The sequence below is a fragment of the Epargyreus clarus genome, unplaced genomic scaffold (assembly GCF_041222505.1).
Source record: "Epargyreus clarus isolate Ecla_fem2 unplaced genomic scaffold, WU_Ecla_fem_2.2 ptg000021l, whole genome shotgun sequence".
Lineage (NCBI taxonomy): Eukaryota > Metazoa > Arthropoda > Insecta > Lepidoptera > Hesperiidae > Epargyreus > Epargyreus clarus.
The window spans coordinates 11,767,514-11,787,803 of NW_027332228.1; the positions used below are offsets into that span (position 1 = coordinate 11,767,514).

General features: G+C 34.3%; 2 protein-coding genes across 2 annotated transcripts; both read right to left on the reverse strand.

Annotated features, from left to right (window-relative positions):
* Positions 1 to 282: 282 nt before the first annotated feature.
* Positions 283 to 5,622, reverse strand: LOC140750629 (cuticle protein 8-like). The gene is made up of 4 exons (XM_073084295.1): positions 5,430 to 5,622; positions 3,922 to 4,018; positions 2,260 to 2,496; positions 283 to 1,383 (listed from the first exon to the last, which is right to left on the reverse strand). Exons 1-4 carry the CDS (start codon positions 5,535 to 5,537, stop codon positions 1,307 to 1,309), a joined length of 519 nt encoding a protein of 172 aa, XP_072940396.1. The 5' UTR covers positions 5,538 to 5,622; the 3' UTR covers positions 283 to 1,306.
* A 4,371-nt stretch (positions 5,623 to 9,993) lies between these two features.
* On the reverse strand, positions 9,994 to 20,224 carry CPR128 (cuticular protein RR-2 motif 128). Its single transcript, XM_073084297.1, has 4 exons — positions 20,063 to 20,224; positions 15,129 to 15,290; positions 11,323 to 11,419; positions 9,994 to 10,785 (listed from the first exon to the last, which is right to left on the reverse strand). The coding sequence occupies exons 1-4, from the start codon at positions 20,072 to 20,074 to the stop codon at positions 10,655 to 10,657; spliced, it is 402 nt and encodes a 133-aa protein (XP_072940398.1). The 5' UTR covers positions 20,075 to 20,224; the 3' UTR covers positions 9,994 to 10,654.
* Positions 20,225 to 20,290: the final 66 nt, after the last annotated feature.

The following is a 20,290-nucleotide window of genomic DNA, read 5'->3' on the forward strand; positions in this document are numbered from 1 at the left end:
GTAGTGACCGGCCATTCTGACGGTCACGAAAATTTAATGTAAAATCGGATTTGATTAAAATGTTGTCGACTGTCATGTCTACACAATTTAAAATAGATAATACAGTAAATTAATAATAACGTAACGTAATAATAAAACTATTAAAAATTAAAAGGAACATAATATTAGAAAAATAATTACGAGTTAGGTACTCGTGTGGGAAACAAAGGGTTCTTGAATTATTTAGGTAGTATCAATATTTTATTTATATTTTAATAAGAAAGTAAATAATAACCAAACAACAACGTAGGTTCTTTATTTTTTGTGAAAAAGAGAATCTCTATAATTAAATACAATGTATAAAATATTTTCTTCAATTTCGCCTTAAACTAGAAATATAAATAAAACTACACATAGACTTGGGTACTCAATTAGTAAGTCTCGTCATGTCACAAATATTAATATGTTTTTAATGAATTAAGAGTATCTTGAGTTTATAGCCCCTAACCTATTGATCGTAGTAAATGTTTTTAAATAACAATGCAACTATGCATTGATCACAGTAAGCTGGTAAACAATATTGACGGAATCGCGTAAGCGTTTTGACCAATACTGCTACCTGGATCAAGTTTCAGGTTCGATTTCCAGCGAAAATATTGCACACGAATAATCTTTGTCACTTGATCTCGAAGGAGGTATGATTCTATTTAGATATTATTTAATAAAACTACTTAAATATTAAAGCAAACTGGCATATACATCGTTGTCATCTGTTTAATAGAAAAGTGATTTTATTCAAAATGAAAAAATGAAATACAAATTTCTTGAATACTGAAATACAAACATTGATTTTTTTGAAGGTGGTACAACCTTTGTGGTTCGACTCCGGCGTCACCACCGCCACACCTATTTCTGTCTTATAACAGCAGAGTTAGGCGCTACTGTGTTCCGTTTTGAAGGATGTGGTAAGGGATACAGACTTTTCCGAGGCTTTCCAGCTTAGTCCTCAGGGGTAGCGGCGCATCTGTGGCCGACTTCAGGTAGGAATATCTAATCTTGTCTGAGGTTGATTACACGTGTCCATGGGCAGTAGTGGCCACTTACCATCAGGTGGACTGCATGCTCGTCTGCTATTCCTATATTATAAAAAAACAGATTTCCATTAAAAAAATGATAATGACACTTTTCTATTTAGTCCACGACTTATAATACACTGGCCTTTTCAAAATTTTCCAAATTTTGCTACAAAGGTCAGCCGAATTTCGATCAATTGTTGTTACATATTCTTAAAAATACAGATAATTTTAATTTTAATTTTACGTAAAGACTAATAATAGTGATTGGAAGGCCCCTCCAGCTCAAAATCGTATTCAGGGAAATGCGGAGCCACGACCTTGGAGTACACTGCAAACAAAACAACTTCCTTCAAACAATTGAATAGTTCAAAAACAATAGCGTTAACAACTGCTAATTGGACATTATCTTGCACACTTCTGTGAGGCATTGAAGAAATATTAGTATTGTGTCTATTTTATACAGTCAATGGCCCGGTGTGTTTTCAAATGTAGGAAGGTAGGTAAGTGACAATTAAAGGAAGTACCGCTGCGGAGGTATTGTCATAAAGATAGAAACATTTTTGATCGTTCAGTAATCCTGTTATGTATGATTATAATAACATCCTTTTTAATATTGTAAAGACAAACGTGAGTTTGTTTGTTTGCTACGGCTTAACCCATTGCCATGATTTTTGTACACACGCTATCAGGGGTTCAAAAAAGGATATAGAGCACTTTTCATCACGAAAAAAGTACTTCCCGAAGGATAAATAAAAACAACTTCCGAAGTGCTTAGCACCAATCAATGATCAATCGACAGTAGAGTCAATTAAAAACTTCGATCTTTAGCTATTACCACAACAATCGATCGTCGAGCTCTGACCGCAAGCTTAGCCGCGGATAAAAGATAGCAGGTACATCGTAACAACAATCAGACATTCCAATTCAGTCTTTCAGAGTAGTAACTCGTATTTATTCGCAACCTAATTTTGGCAGGATCCCAATCCTCTCCGGTGTTCCTTTCAGAGACGGAGAATGGATGAAAAAAATAGAACATTAGATGGACTACATTCTATTGCATATAAACTCTGGTCGTAAGAGAAATCTGTATTCAACTTCAAATTTGAAACCTGCAACAATTTATTACTAGCTGGTAGTAATTGTCTACGGATAGTAGGTACCTAACAATAGACAAATTAACGTTCGCTTGGTACAAAATACTTACAAAAAGGCGTAGGTGATGGATAAATAGGTTCGACGAATACAGGTTTCGACACCTCTACGGGTATCCCCACAGGTTTCGCCACAACTTGTACCACTGGCTGTATGGGTGCAGGTATCTTTGGCACTGCGTGTACACTGGGACCGATTTTGGATACCACAGCGTTGAAGCCGTGGATGGGATCGGCTGTGTAGTCCACCGTACGGATGGACCCATCAGGTTCAACTAGAGAATATTGGCCTGAAAATATATGATTAGATCAGTACTAAATTAAATTATTAATAGTATTGCATTATCATATGCTGTAACAATGAAGGTAAACATCGTCAGGAATAAAACAATATTGAAGGTGGTTCAGACATTTGCGCTTCGCCCCTGTAGAGACCATCGCAATACCTATTTCTACCTAATAACAGCAGTGTGAAACTCTGTTGCGATCCGCTTTAAAGGGTGTGATGAAGGAGACCACTACATGGAAGGAATCGACTAAGAAGTAGAAGGCGAAGGAGAATGCTCTCAAAGCCATGTGTAGTCTAACATGTACGGTCTAACTGCACACAGTCTAACCATAACTGTTTTGAAAAAGACCCGTTCTCATCATTAGAGCGACGAGAAATAAATGAAAGTCTTTCAGTTTATTTGCATCATACTCATTAGTCAGTGCACCTTGGTAATAAAAATAGACGAAATTCACACACTGATTGCATTTTACTGCCAAATGGATTTTGAAATTAACCGTTTCCTGAATTGCACGCTTTTTGAATTGAAAGTGAGAGAGACGGCGAGTCACCTAACATTTCGACGGTAGTACATGACGACGTTATGACGCAGTTAATTCATAGAAAAAATCATACTCTACTAGCCATAATATTACTATGAACTTTTATCATATTTTATAACTTTTAAATAAAATATAACATTTAGCGAGGTTTTAATACTGTCTGATTTGAAGTAACAGACGGTTGGTCTAGGAAAATAGCATAGAATTTCCTTGGATACCAATTTTTGAAAATTCATCGCTTAGGAAGCTACTAAAACCAGAAAAGCTATATATAATCACTACACTAATAAAAATCTTATAAATTGTTAGCAAATTCCTAATTATTCAAACAAATTATTTCGCTTACCACTAATGAGTTTCTCCTTAGCTTGATTACACATAATGTACAGTGACACAGTTTCCCAAACAATGCTTACTGTGAGTGTTTGTTGCGAAATACCTTCAAACTCGCAATAACACTACCGTTTTAACTATTATACAATTTATGATACCTATTTATAATGTAACATCTCTATTAAAAATACTTGCATATCTGTTAAAAAAAATCTTATAACAGTATCCCCGTCTCTAGTCTCATATGGACCCTACGTCATTAATATTTACTATTTTACATCTACAAGTTACTATCTTTTGGGGCTCGGAAAACTGTCCCTTTAACAACATCGCTATCACAAGTCGTGTCCGAGAATGTCCTGTAGTCTCATATCGATTCTAATTCACTAGCAATTACATATCCCCGTCTCCGATCTCATCTTTTACGTCACCTATCCTTATTCATTTTCTGACAACATCGAGCGTCTCTTAACACGTCCAAGACTATTCTTTGGTCGTATTTAGACGTACTTACTCAAAAATTTGCTATTGAATCTTGTTGAGAAATTTACCTTTAACAACATCCCCGTCTCTAGTCTCGTGCTGAGACTTGACGTCACCCGTACTGTGATCGGCCACACCGTAGTTGAACGCATATCGGGGATGATCCTGGAAATATGTATTTGTATCATAAAAATATCTCGAAGCACGAGCGTTAAAAATAGTACATAGCAGTAGATAAAATAGTTGATAGATAATGGATTATTATAATAAATTAGAGATGCGCCGAATATTCGTTTGGTATTCGGTATTCGGCGTATTCGGCATCTTTTTTACTATTTGTATTCGGTCGAATTATTCGGTTTTGGTGCCGAATATATTCGGTTCGAGTATTTCTATTTTCTTGTGTACACGACATGGTACAGGACTAAAACACAAAACTTCTTATGTAAGATTTATGTTATATTACAAGTCAAACTCAAATCCTATGAAGAATGTGTTTAATAAAGCTAATAAAATAAGGCGATTAAACCTCAAATCAACATTTAATTTGATACCTCAAGTCAACACATTTATTACTTAATCTATAGTTAGTATAGTGAACATTTATTTTATACCTTAAATCAGTAGTTATTTTTAAAACTCAAATTAACATTTTAAAGTGTAATGAACACACATAATTGACAAACTGACAATAAAGAAATGGTTAACTGAATAATTCGGCCGAATATTCGGTTCGGTAAAGGTTAAACCGAATATTATTCGGTATTCGGTTATTCGGTGAAACCACTATTCGGTGCATCTCTATAATAAATGTACTTTGTAAAAATAAGCTTGTAAGCCTTAAGGTGGTAGAACCCTTTGTGTTTCGACTCCGGCGACACCACCGCCACACCTATTTCTGCCTAATAACACTCCTGGTGTTAGGCGCTGCTGTGTTCCGTTTTGAAGGGTGTGGTGAGGGAGACATACTTTTCCGACGCGTTCCAGCTTAATCCTCAGGGGTAGGGGCGCATCTGTGACCGACCTCAGGTAGGAATATCTAATCATATCTGGGGTAAATTACAGATGTCCATGAGCGGCAGTAGCCACTTACCATCAGGTGGACTGCATGCTCGTCTGCTACTACTATATTGTATAAAAAAACCATACCAAAGTAACGAAAATTAATTTCATTTATTACGTTTACTGGGCAGACAAGTACCTAAGCATGAGCAGCGAAAGCAACAATAAGAGTTCATAAGCTTTGCTAGGCGAAATAAGTCTAAATAGTTATCATACTTGCATGTTGTACTTGTACGGTTGTAGTAAATATTTAAAATTGCTAAACACCAATGTTAAGTGCCTTCGTGTTTTAGTTTAAAGGATGTGATAAGGGTACATACCTACTTGCTATTTTTATACTATAATAAGTTAAAATAAAAAAAAAAATGTGTCTGTCTCTATTTTTGCCATACCTTGCAACTCACACACATATTGCATACATTTATCCACAAAACATTTGCAATGAGACTCAAAACTAAAAAGCGAAGAGTATATTTTCTACTTACGACTAATCGTTAATTGATAACAATCTTACATAATAATCTTGGTATCCGGCATCGAAATCAGGATTGTAAACCGCACTTAATTTAGGTCTTCCCTGCACAACACTAAAAGCTACCAACATCACTAATTTGTACCACATTCTAACACTAAGACGAAAGTGAAAAATAAAGTAAGAACCGACTGTTTCGCTGAGAGTTTACTCCCTAAATACAATGCTGTAGGGTGCACAGACATTTATACGTGGCCTCATTCGTACCAGCCTTGGGGCCGAAAATGATTTTCTCGGGCGCAGGTGTATGCAGCTAATTGAGAAAAGTTTCGCACGGTACAATAGAGTGGATTGCGACACGAAGCCGATTTTATGGGAGCTGTGTACAATGCTTAAGATTGACGTGAAGAGCATTGGGGGCTAATTGAAATACTAATCATTATAGCAGGTTAATTAGTAGGATCAAAATATAGCAGATTAGGTATTCTGGTTTCTACTACGTAATCCATTAATCAATTTAATAATAATAAAACCTGTATATAAAATTTTAAACGGCTTAATTAACGTGTATTTTTATAGACAGCACTATTACTTCGTGTCATTAATTTCAACCTATTAGTGTTTTAAAATGACATTTATGTTTTTGAAAAATGTATTTATGTTTGTTTGCACGTGTTCTTGTACGTGTTTAACTGTGCTTTATTATGTAACTTAAATATCTACAGTGCAATTTCTTAACTGAAATTTGGAATCTACGTGTTATTAAAACCGTGCATGTATATATTATAGCTCGGTTTTGAACCCAGCGAAATGTAGGAATTTGGTGAAGCACTCATTGCTTCTTGATAAGCACCCTAGGCGTACATTACTCGCTACTCTAGTAGCTGCTATAAAGCCTACGTTACAACAGAGATAATAGGACAGGTGCCCTCGTTAGCGTGTGAACGGATTTATCTTATAGGCTTAGAGCGCTTTCAATTTAGACGACGTGGGCTGCTGCCCCTTAAGAAAACAAGATACGGTTGTCGTACCGTATATAGACTTTTGTATTTTTTCATACAAAATGACGCAACGCGAAAACGTTTGGGATATGGGAATGGACTATAGATTTGCGAAGATTTTCATAAAATTTCAAATGTCTACCTATTATGGTTCAGAAGATAGAGCCCTGTGACAGACGGACAGACAGCGGAGGCTTAGTAATAGGGTTCCGTTTTTACCCTTTGGGGACGGAACCCTAAAAAGCTACCATCCCGCTTTACACTGACACCATCTCGGGCTGATTGATATTTAACATGTATTTCAAAACAAAATTAAGTTAGTAGAGTCGTGGATGACACTTTTCCTCCCCGAGTCCGGTCTGTTTCGACTATATAGTTGAATGTGTGGTAAGGAAGACATACTTTTGGGAGGCGTTCCAGCTTACTTCTCAGGGGTAGCGGTGCATCTGTGGCCGATCTCAGGTAGGAATCTAGTCACATCTGAGTTGATTACAGATGTCCATTGGCGGTGGCTTATAATCAAGTGGACTACATACTCGTCTACTACTCTATATTATAAACATAGATTAGTAAAGATTACTCACTCCTAACAAGAAAATGTACCCAGTTTTGAGGATTGCAATAGTTGCGTAAAAAAGTTTTGCCACGTCACGGAGACGTGGCAAAACTTGGCTGGCAAAACTGGCTAAAATGTCCCTAAAATATTTGAAATAATTATTTATTCATTGCGTAAATTACGCAGTATTAGTTATTTATTCGTAAATTTTCTCTAAAAATGTTTTTATTTGTCAAGAATTCAAAAAAAGAACTTACTAAAATAAGCCGTTTGTGACTTCATTCAATTTCAAGGCGGCGAAGTATCTTTACTAATTTATGATTATAAATAAATATGTCTTACATTGGGAACAGTCTGTAGGTGGCACATCTGTTAGCAGGACAATATCATTGCGATTACAACGTACCTACCACTATTTTGTATAAAAAACATAACCGTCCGTGTGCAATACGACAATCGTCCTGATGTCGTGCGACAGTCCGACTCACATCGTCTAATTTGAAACCCCCTTTAGGCATTATCTATCTAAGAGTGTGATGTAGGCATAGCGATGTCTTGCATATATGGTAGAAGGTTCTTACCAATCAGAGTTGCATATCCTCTTATGTTATGAAATTAGGAAATAGCAAGTCTATCTGATATGTCGGTTACTTCTAACGCTTTCATTTTTACGCTTTCTACGTTCGCTGGCCCACACGAGGATTCATTATATGATTATTGTTAAATTGTAAAATCGGGTAACTGCATGTATGCATTGAATGTGATAGCACCCTTTGTGGTTCGACTTCGGCGGCACCACCGCCACACTTAAATCTACCTTATAACAGTAGTGTTAAGCCCTGCTGTATTCAGGTTTGAAGGGTGTGGTAATGGAGACATACTTCTTCGAGGCGTTCCAATTTATTTAATCAGGGGTAGCGGCGTAAATATCGAGCGAATATGTAAACCTATCTGGGGTTGATTACAGATGTCCATGGGCGACAGTAGCCACTTATCATCAGGTGGACTGCATGCTCGTCTGCTACTCCTCTATTATAAAAAAATGCTCATTTACAATTTTCATGACATAACATTATAAATCAGTATCATAAACACGCATAATTACAAAGTGATACTATCGCCGACGGTAACAATACCACCATTGTTCAGTTGTAGATAAATTCGTCACACTCGACAAGTGGAGGTTTTTACAATACTTTGTAAATAGACAAACCAACGGATGTGCTGATTTTAAGTGGGTGACCCCCACTTTGTAAGGTTGGATTGCTTTAGGAAGTAAGGTGGATTTTCCAAGGGTTCGTTTAATTACTTAGAATTTTCACTGCAATTCAGCCGTACCTAAATCAGCTTTTTTGCAAATAGAAGCACAAGGAATCGTGATCAAGCACTGTCCTATTACAAATAAGAAGTATATTTTTACCTTAAGTGATCTCACTTGCTGTATTCTAATTTGTAAAATGTAATAATGCAGAGATAATGATACCAAGAACTACTGCCGGTGTCGACTCACAAAGCGTTTCTTAACATAAGATCTATTTGTCTTATATGTTGCCGGAAACTTATAGTAAATGTAAATTTACTTTATACATGTTATACATGAAAATAATTTACTACTTATACGTATAAAAAAATTAGTATGCATCTTGCTCACATGATATACTTTTTAGGGTCAATGTGAACGGAAATATTTAAGACAAAACAATGTCATATAATTTATTTATATGTGTTTTCGTAATGTTCCCACAGTAACAAAGTTGAACCTTCTATTAAATGCCCACTAGTGGCCGTGAATGTAAGGACTTAACCAAATCAGGTCAAAAAGTTGTTAACTTAAACTACCTACGGTTTTCGTAACTGTAATAGCTCTATGTACTACTAATAAGTCTTTATTAGTAATATATCTATGCTTCAATTATTTTACCTGATCTGTTCGCAGTTTTTACACGTAAGTAATATAGCTTCTCGGAAAAATCTGAAATATATCATAATTATAACTATTGTTACATAATTTTTACTTCACATACAAAAATATTATTACAATATCTTTCTCGTCTCTAAGATACTTGTTTATTAAGGATTATGTACTAAATTCCACAAGATGGCGTTGTCATAGTGAAAGTTATTCGAACAGTTGCTCCCTCTACCGTAGAAACTCTGTATTGAAGTAATGTCTAGTCAGACTTGCGCCGACGGTATAGTTAGTTTTACGTCTAAATTTTAGATGGCGGTACTAGTGTAAGTACGATAGATATATGTAATGGTAAATACCTTGTGTACAATATTATAACCATAGAATAGAAAAGCAAGTTCCACGATTAACTCAAAATTAAGTAAATCATATTTTTATTTTATTTTTATCACTTGGCAAATATTTGCCATTTTACCTTTTTCAAATATTCCAGGCAAATTATAGCCACAGTACGTATTTATTATATGAATTTTCATGTAGGTTTTTTACTTTCGTTTATTAACAATTATGTGAATTATGTGTTATTAAATAATACTTTTATGAGGAATCGAATATAGCAATTAAGTTGAGTATTTAAACTACTTAGATCATGGAAATCTTAGATTAGCTCCAAACTAGTTAATAACCCGCGAGCGTAAATCTACCTATATTTTACCAAAATAAATAACTTTACAAGAAGTTTACATTTAGTGCCAAAATTTCAAGGATTCGTTAAAATTCGAGATAATATATTTAGTTTCATATGTCAAAAAATTAGAAACAAGGTTCCTAGTACCGCCAATCCCTTTTTTTGTATTCTCAAAAAACACTTTTATTAGATACACATGTCATGAGGGTGCAAAAAAAATAACTAGTCTCTCCTCTTGGGACGTTTGCTATATTGAAAATTGCTGATGTCACAAAACTTCTTATGTATTGCCATCTAAACCAAACAGCAAGATTTACTTTTTATTTTGTGATTAGCAAAGGAAGTAAAACAAAATCTTGTAAAATATGTTCGTTTTGTAAAATCAACTTAACTCTGACAGTAAAGTCCGTGCTGATATTAATAATAAACAATCGGGGGATAAAAATCAACTCTTTCAAACAGTCAATTTTATTAACATTAATGCAACAATGTAATAATCAATAACATATTATTTTATACTAAAATACATTTATTTCATTCGTGAACGAATCAGGTACCGCGTGTAGAATAAAAACAACATAATATAATAACAATAACAATAAATAAATAAAACATAACAACGATTGCCAAATACATCGAGATCCTAAGAAAATAACTTAACATTTGAAATTTTGTCGCTTTTTCGTTTAAAATATCTCAAAACTTACATACAAAACTTAAATACGTTAACTTTAATTACTAAGAAAATATTAATCTGAACATTAAAAAAAACTAAAGTAGCATCGACTCTACATTTTGCTTTACATACATAAGTATAGTATATTAAATACTTTAATCTTTAATTGATGACACATTTATTCTTGAGTAGGTATTATGCTCATTTTTATCCAAAGTATTTCGGCTTCAACATCCTCTTGTTATTCAAAATCTAACCTTTAAATTCCCTTCTGAACCTTAACTGCACTACCCAAAAGAACTTTCTTTTCATTTGGCAAAACTTTAACAAGATATCTCAGATTACGACGTAAAATAAATTACATACATTAAATCTTATTTCACATCATCCAACCTTAATCTTCCTTAACGTAGAGTATAGGGTATAATGTCTATTAATTACAAGTGGGCAGCCTCATGAGGGGTGAGTGGGGCTGTTTTGTGGACGACGGCATTGAACCCGTTGTGCTTGTCAGCGGTGTAATCCACTGTGCGGATGGAACCGTCCGGCTCCACCACTGTGTACTGACCTGGAATAGATGGAAAGGCATTTTTATTATTGAACGGTCTGTTTAATATATTTCTCCCATACTACACCACCTCACCAATGCTGTTATAAATATGGCAGAAATATTAAGGCGATATCTACAATATAAAAGGCGATTAAGGAATGAAATGAGGAGCAATGTATTTACTGTAAGCTACCCATTTTCTATGGCAATCAATACAGTTGTGTCGCATAGTAGAACTGTTAGTAAAAAGCGATTAATGTTCTTCAATAGGTTCCATACCTAATAATATTATTTTCAAAACGGTGTATGCTCCCTTTAATCATTAAATACCTACACAGTACAAAAATAGAAATTTGATATGATGTTATCATTGCAAGAAAGCCATGTTTTTTCTTTTAAGTACAAAACCTACTATTAACTATCCAATTACTTATATTGAGATACTTAGGCTATCAATGAAACTTCAATGACAAGAAAATAGATGAAAATGAGGCGATGAGGCCTCCCATTGTTACATAATAGTAAAAACAGGTACAAGAATAACCATTGTCATACCTTTAACTACGTCGCCGTCCCGACTCTCATGGTGGGTTTTGATGTCGCCGGTGTGGAAGTCGTTCACCCCATACTTAAACACATACTTCGGGTATGCCTGTAATGGAGTAAAATTGCTTATTACAAAGAAACTGTGTCTGCGGCTTTCGCTTGGATTCAGAATATAATATAACAGAGCACAGTCCTCCGAACTACTTTTTTGCAAGTATATTCGGTATACAAACACGCGAAGCTTACATTCTTATCATGCATATATAGATAACGATAGTTCGTGTACCGTAACGACTCGGAAAATTGTTAGGGCGGTAACAGCATAACGCTTTTGCGTTTTGCGTTGCGTTTTCGTTTTGTTTGCAATCTGCTGACGTCTTTTGGAGAGTTGGCTTTACATTTTATTATCAGCCTATAATATTGAGTCAACATTATTTAAATTTTTACAATTATACTCATTGTAAACGATTGTGCTCATAAAATGGTTATGTAAAAAGGAGTACGTACGTAATGTATAAGGAAAAAACACGATGTAACGTTTTGTGTAGTGTACATACGTTTGGTTGAAACTGCTCACTCAAATTTGACCAACGCAATAAACGCTAGGACAAAGTGTATTTAAAAATCGTCATATTGCTAAACGCATGTTAATTTAAAGGTATTTTACGTGTAACAATGTGTAAAGTAATATTCAATACGTTATGACATACAACAAATTTCAATACAAAGTAGCATACTTGTAATTAGCCTAACTTTGTTTCAAGTGAAACCACTTAGCCATGTGCGCTTACGCAACCATTTCTTGCCTGTTAAGATTTAGTCTTTAGCGGATTAATCTTAAAATATATTCAGAACGTATATAAAAAGTAAATATATAGTATGGCATACCCCCTTAATAATAGGTAGCTATTATTGCATTGTTGATCGAAAATCATATTATACTAGTAATGTAAAAAACCGAAAATACTAGTTAGCTACTAGCCTAGTTTATACCTCGTTTTTTTTAATCTACTTAATTTACAGCCAATTTATAAATAATATATTACATTCATTATATGTACTATCATCATTTGGTTTAGAAAGGCTTTAAAAATGTGAATATCTAAATACTAAAATCGACGTTAAAACATAAAATACACATTTTACAATACAAAATGTGTCTTAGATACCTACCTGAGGTTGGCCACAGGTGCGTTGCTACATCTGAAAACTAACTTCGAACGCATTGGAAAAACATACCCTTACCACACCTTAAACGTACCCTATTTTTTCAACGATTTCTACAATTGCAATTCACAACCCTAAACTAGGACTACCTATGTCGTGGGTGCCATGGACGCACAGTGCACACATAGACAAATGCACAAACACCCAGACCCAGAAACAGACATCTAAATTCATCATTTAGAAATCTGTCTGACAGGGTATCGAATCCTCTCCGCACCAGACCAGTATGGTGGCTATTCCACCACGTGGGTCGTCGTATCACTCATTGTATAGCAGTAATAAAAAAAACCTTATCAAAATAAAATCGCTTCCGCTCGTATCATGGGTGGGAGCCGCAAGCGTAACGAACTTCTCAGTGAACGGACCGTAACTTAGGAAGTGATCCGTACGAAAGAAAATACAATGGATTAAGAAATCGTATATAACAATAATCAAAATAAAATCGCTTCCGCTCGCATCTTGGGAGCGAGCCGCGAGCGTAACGAACTTGTCAGCGAACGGAACGTATCGTAGGAAGTCATCCGTATGTGAATTCCTGCTCATTCATAAACGGATGTTCTCTTTTCCGCAGCGGCACGCTTCAATGAAGCTATTACGCTATTTCATAAGCGTTATGAAGTAGTAATTAGAGCTTTATAAGAATTAACGGAATGTAGTAACGGTTATTATGACTACAATTTTTACTGTCGTAGTAACGGTAGTATAGAATGTAGGAATGTAGGTAGTAGTCATTGTGCCTATATTTTTTATTATCGTAGTTATAGTTATCGCCTAGAGTTATAAATGAAGTACTTACAGATGATTAGCGTATGTAACCCGGATGATAGTTAAACATTATGACTTAATAACAATAAGTACGCTTTTAGTATCAAAACGTCATATTTTTTAAAGGTCCATACGAGAACATCTAATGGGTCGTATATATATTTTTCAGTATAGTCGTAATAAAAACTTACTTCAGTTTAATTATTTTTGATATAGGACCTATATAGGACTTGCAAATAAGGCATTTGTAGCGTACCTACCTGCTTTTATTTTATTTCCTACCAAAACTGGGATTTGAACCAAAGACACGAATATTTTCCTTTTCTTCTTAAAGTGTTGCAAAAATCCAGATATTCAGTACCATAGGCTTAGAATTTTTTCGCTACGATATTGATGGTCAGATACTGATACTTATGAACTATACTGATCTTTCATTATAGTCAATCCATATAAAATAACGCGTTCAGTGGTACACTTTCTTTACATAAACACAGTATTTTATTATATTTATGTAATAAATATTTAATATGTAGTGGCGTAATTTGTTATAATGTTTACCTTGTTACGTCAATGTTATCTAAGAACATGCAAGCAGTAGAAAATATTATTGACCAGTTGCTTTAACATATTTTGTACTGAGTAAAATCGCAACAATTACTTTACCATCAACGCGTAGAGTGCGTAGAAATAACAAAAAAGGTTTTAAAAACTCGTCGAATTTCAAACCAATAGGCAATCGCCTTAAAAAAATGTACTTCAATACCCAGAGCCGGATTTGGAGGTATGGATGCCCTGGGGCAACGAAGAAGTGGGGACCTTTTATTTCATATTTGCTGGATAAAAAGAAACAATTTCTTTCTATCAACTCTTTCAAAAATGATGTGCCAATAAATAAAATTATTTCAACACTATTTAAAAATAGACTTGTTTCTATTTAAAAAAATCTATATTTGGAATATTGTTTCTATTGTAGGGACTCTTCTCACGTGAAGGCCCCAGGGTAGGAGCTACTATTGACATAAAGAGTACTTCAAGAAGACAGATGTAGTTTAATGTCATCGAAAGTGCAAATGAAAGTGCAAACGATCCGTAACACGAGCCGTGGAGGTAGTGGAACATGATCGCGCAGGTTAAATGGCCAGGGTTCGAATACGTAACTTGATACTGAATACCCGTACTACTGATCTACTACTACTTGGTTATCATTTTATATTCAGAATTTTAGAATTATTTTATTCAAAATTCTTATAACGTTATAATCAAACTCACACATCACACAAGTAAGCTAAAAATTCGATTTACACACACGGATGTGTTGTGTGCTTGTACGAGTATGTTAGCAAAAATTACTTCTGATTTATAATTGTAATTTAAATAAAGACTTTAATGTTAACTAAAGATACCGACTACAATTATTACATTATAATAAATCAATTCAATCCATTTTAGTATTTTTGGTATGATGCGATTTTAAAACAAACAGAAAACACAAACAGACACAAAATTCTAAAAGAATTAGAAATAGCTATCGTCACTTCTCCAGTTCTCCAAACTTCTTTTAACTACGTATTACAAAGCTTACATTTTCATTATACCTATGGTATATAGTTTGCTAGAACTTAAGGTCGCCTGATCCATCATTAACTTTTAGACTAAGGACTAGAACCACCATTTCACTTTCCGCCCCGGCCTCAGAGGATCATAGTTCGCCCCTGTTTACATTGTATTGTGGCACAGGGCCTCAGAAAATGGTTTCCCCACATAAAATTTAACTCCTATACCGCTACTGAGTATAACATATATAGAAAATAGATATAACTTACGTAATAATCAACGTGTTCATCTTCAGATATGTGGTGGTAGTCCAAGCCGAGCCTGGGTTGCGCGTGAAGCGCGGTGGCTGCTGGCTGCAGGTCCAGCGGCCGCACGTATGTGAACACGCGTGCGTACACGCATGAGACAAGCGCTGTGGCTACTAACAGGAGCTGTGGAATGAGGTACATAAGTTAACATAAGGTGCAATATAATGTAATTTACTATAATTGAAACAGACCAAATATGTACTATTAAAATATTTACAATTCTTTATATTGGGACATATGTAGCAGAATCCAGATCCATCAATAAATCTTATAAAATTCAAAGTAAAATAATTTCGAATATTGGATAATTCTTATAATGGATTAAAAAAAACGATTAATTAAATTAAAGATGTGCAAGAAATTGGTGCACGTGTGCCAGGATATAAATGGTACTAAAGATGTACCAGTAGGTAGGAACCTACCTTGGTGCAAGTTAATAGTAGGTACACATCGATATACTACTAATAAAGACGTGTCATTGTAGGTACATATAAGTATTATAGAACAGTATGATAATACATACATTTTATATCAAACAGTCATCCCAGCTTATTAGCTCACATTCGCATTTATATCTTTATATATATATTTCTTATGTGCGTGTGTATGTCACTGAACTCCTCCTAAACGACTGGACTGATTTTGATGAAATTAGTTGTGTGTGTTCAAGGGGACTTGAGAATGGTTTAGATTCACAATTTAGTCCGTGGGAAAAGGTTTTTTTAATTTTTAATTCGTAAGTAGTTATAGAAACTATGCATTTCATGATCTTTAGCAAAGTTGTTGTCCAAGAGGGTTTGGGAGTTGGTAAGACCAATTTTCGACAGATGGCACCACTGTCATTCCAATGCAGGTACAAATTTTCCGTTTTATGTATGTCATATTATTTCTTTAAAATGCGGGCGAAGCGCGGGCACCACTAGTTATTACATAAATACGAATATGAGTTTGTTTGTTTTCTGTAATTTCATGCCCTAAGTACAAAACCGATTGTCATGCAATTTAGTACACACGTTATTAGTTCAGAAAAGGACATGTAGGTTACTTCTTATCCCGAAAAAAGTGCCGTTACCGATGGATAAAACAAATCTGATTGTGAGCGAAGCCACGGATAAAAGCTAATAATGAAATATACCTTCCATAAAAATAAGTATAAGTATATATTAAAAGTTAACAAGATATGGTCATATGGTGTCTGTTTTTGTGCAATGATACTATAGAATGTCATCTTGGAAGACAATACTACAATTAACATTGTAAGCTTTGCCACAACAATGACAGTTTTTGCCCCCATTTTCTCATTGATGCTTTCAGATCCTCATAATAGTTACGTGACAGTTTTTGTAAACATTTTTTGGAATCAAATGACAATGGATGTACGATTTTTTGCTTCAATCACAATAATGTAACAATGTATTTATGTTACAATGTAATAAATAATAATTATAGTTCAAAAAACTAAAAAACACGCTTTTATGATAAAATCAACTAAAAAGTAGAAAATAATTTTCAATCTAAGAATCAATTAAGGAACAGTAAATAGTATAATTGTGGAAAAAGTGTGGGGTGCTTTTCGAACCTGATAAATGGAGCACCCCACACTTTTTCCACAATTATACTATTTACTGTTCCTTAATTGATTCTTAGATTGAAAATTATTTTCTACTTTTTAGTTGATTTTATCATAAAAGCGTGTTTTTTAGTTTTTTGAACTATAATTATTTATTAATTTTTAGTATTTCTCGTTATAGCGACCACCATTATTCATCGTTTGTAAAAAAATCAAGTGTTTATCTATTACGATTTAAGAGATAAAGCCCAACGACAGACGAACAGACCGCAGAGGGTTTCGTTTTAACCTTTGAGTACGGAATCCTAAAAATCATTCTACAAGAGCGCATTATAGATATGTTTCAGAACATTTGAGTTATAGGGAAATAACATTATTATTTTCTAAACTAAAAATCACGATATAAAAGTTACGCCTATTGAAACTAAATAGCAATAATTATTTGCAATCTAAAGTTGCGATGGACTTTGCTGAAGGTGTTTGAAAAATCTCGCCTCGAAAATCTTTAATCCAGAGGATGTTGATAAGGACAATGGTACAAAACTATTAATGTTTAAAATATTGAATTGTCATCGGTCCTTAATAAGTATGCCAAATTTCGAGTTAATCCGACGTTTTGAAGGGGGTTAAAATCATGTTCAAAGATTCCGTTACATACTAACATACCAACATACCAACATACATACGTCTGAAGCTAATAAAAGCGTGTTAAAAATAACTTACATTATTACAAAAATAGAATATACAATACATTAAATTTATAATGTAGAATTTAATGTATTTATCGCAATTAGATTTTGCCAGCAGTGCTATTAATCTTGCATCTAACTCCCGTCATTAATAATCATTAACCAATCTATCCATTTCTTCGTTAACCAAAGATCGATATTTGACATTTCTTTCGTATTGATAACACAGTATTATTAAAAGTAGAAGCAAGTGAAATAAATTATTACATTGTAATTTTTTCATTACTTTACTGTTTTGTTGACTGCCTGTTGACCTGTTTTTAACCGACTTCCAAAAAGGAGGAGGTTACTCAATTCGACCGTATATATTTTTTTTTTTTATGTTTGTTCGGCGATTTTTTCACGATGCCGCGACCGATCGACATGATTCATACACCATTGTATGCGGCTAGTTTCACAGGGGGTCCCATTTCGAGGAAATTTGAAAATTTTTGCCAGTTTTCCCGGGAAATTGGAAAAACCCGATTTCTTTCTTTTCTTTACCGATATAAACTTCAATAACTCGAGTATTTCTTAACCAATTTCAATTTTCTTTTTTTCATATGAAAGGGTGTTTTGTTGCGGTACTTTCCTACTATAACATTAGTATGCTCTGATGATTAGAACTTAAGTAATGGGGTGGAACTCATCATCACTACCCCTGCTTTTTACATATTATATGACAACTTTCCTTCTGCCCACTCAATTCTCATGAAACTTTAAATGAACATTGAGTATCTAGATTAACATGATATGATGGAAAAATCGACCTTCAACTCTTCAACCCTGGTAATGCAGAAGTGCCTCCTGCCTCAACCATACAAGTTAGGCATTTGGAACTTATGGATATTTAATAAGGTTGATAGGTAGACATATATGATGGAAAATTTGGCCTTCAACTCTTCAACTCTGATAATGCAGAGGTGCCTCCTGCCTAAACCATACAAGTTAGGCATTTGGAGCTTACGAAAATATGATAAGGTCTTTGAGTAGAGACATATGATGGAAGATATGAACTTCAATTCTTCAATCCTTATGATGCAGAGGTGCCTCCCATGTAAAGTATATAGATTAGACATTTGTTGTAATGAAGTTGCTAGACAGAGATATATGATGAAAAATTTGACCTTCAACTCCTTAGATCTGATGATGCAGATTCATGTGGTTTAGGCTGGAGGTACTTACTTATCCGAGGCGTTCCAGCTTAGTCCTCAGGGGTAGCGGCGCATCTGTGGCCGACCTCAGGTAGGAATATCTAATCCTATCTGGGGTTGATTACAGATGTCCATGGGCGGCAGTAGCCACTTACTATCAGGTGGACTGCATGCTCGTCTGCTACTCCTATATTATAAAAAAAAAACCTACCTCCAGCCTAAACCACATGAATAAGCCATTTAGTGCTTTCCCACATATTTTACAGATCCTAAGCAGGTACATGTAATGAAAAAAATGACCTTCAACTCTTTCACTCTGTTAATGCTGGTGTGCTTTCAAGTTAAACCACAGGAGTTAGCCATTTTGTGCTTTCATATATGAATTAACGTCACTAAGCAGACACATAGGATGAAAATTCAAGGTCTTAACCCTGATAACTTTGACCGTAAAGTCTTCAATCCTAGTGACGCAGGGACACTGCTGGCCTAAACAACAGTAACTTGACAATCACTTCTTACAATTATAAAATATGATTAATGAATACGCTGTAGTTTTCCTTAACTATTGAATTAAGGTAAATTGGACCGACTCACTCGCAGAGTTTTACCACCTAGTTTGATTTATTTACTTTTCTGTTCCAACCGAACCTAGCGAACAATATAGAATTGCATGTAGCCTCGCCTATAGTGTTTCGTATTGAATTGGTTAGGTTAGGTTGAAACATATAAGGCAATATAAAATTAAGCGAGCAGGGCGCAGAAGCGCCCTGCGAGCGGGTGGGTCCAATTCGTATGAATTCAGACCTTACCTTTATTCATGATCACCTTTATACAATTTTACATAATATTAATACTAACGTTAGCATATCATCACTAAAAAGGGTGAAAAAAAAAATTTTAACAAAAAAATAAAACCGACTTCAATGTCACTACAAAGTAAGAAATAATTAAAATAAATGTTGGTTTAATACATATTTCTGAAGTCGGCGCTCATATTAGACACGCTGATTACGCCATTATCAAACGAAATATATTGAGCGCCAACTTCAGAAATATGTATTAAACCAACATTTATTTTAATTATTTCTTACTTTGTAGTGACATTGAAGTCGGTTTTATTTTTTTGTTAAAATTTTTTTTTAAATTGTGTATATTTATTTTTAATAGCCCTGTCAGCTGTATGTAAAAAATATTGTTTCTATAAAATTAAACTTTACTATCCTCAATAATTATTTTTTTTACAATTTAATGAAAAAATCCTTAAATGAAGTAATGTGTACCTATTTACTTTTCGTTTCACTAAAATCTTTCTTTAAGAAAAAACTAATTTTTAAGTCATTAATTTCATAGCAACCCTTAATCTTAAAATACAAACAAAGTCGTAGGTCTAACTATTTTTGAAAAAATATATCAAAATTAAAACATAATATGACATCATCTCACCTTCACTGCCATTTTGTTTTTTTGAAAAATCACAACTGTTCACGACACTGATCGATATTACATAAAATCGAATAGTACACTCGTTTCGGAGGCTATGTATCGAATGTGCGAGTGAAACTCATGAGACAATTTATATGTGGGCGGCCGGAGGGTGGTGGTACTCACAAATGAATATTTAAATAAAAACTATTTTGAAGCACAAATATATTCCTACCCTTTATCGAGTAC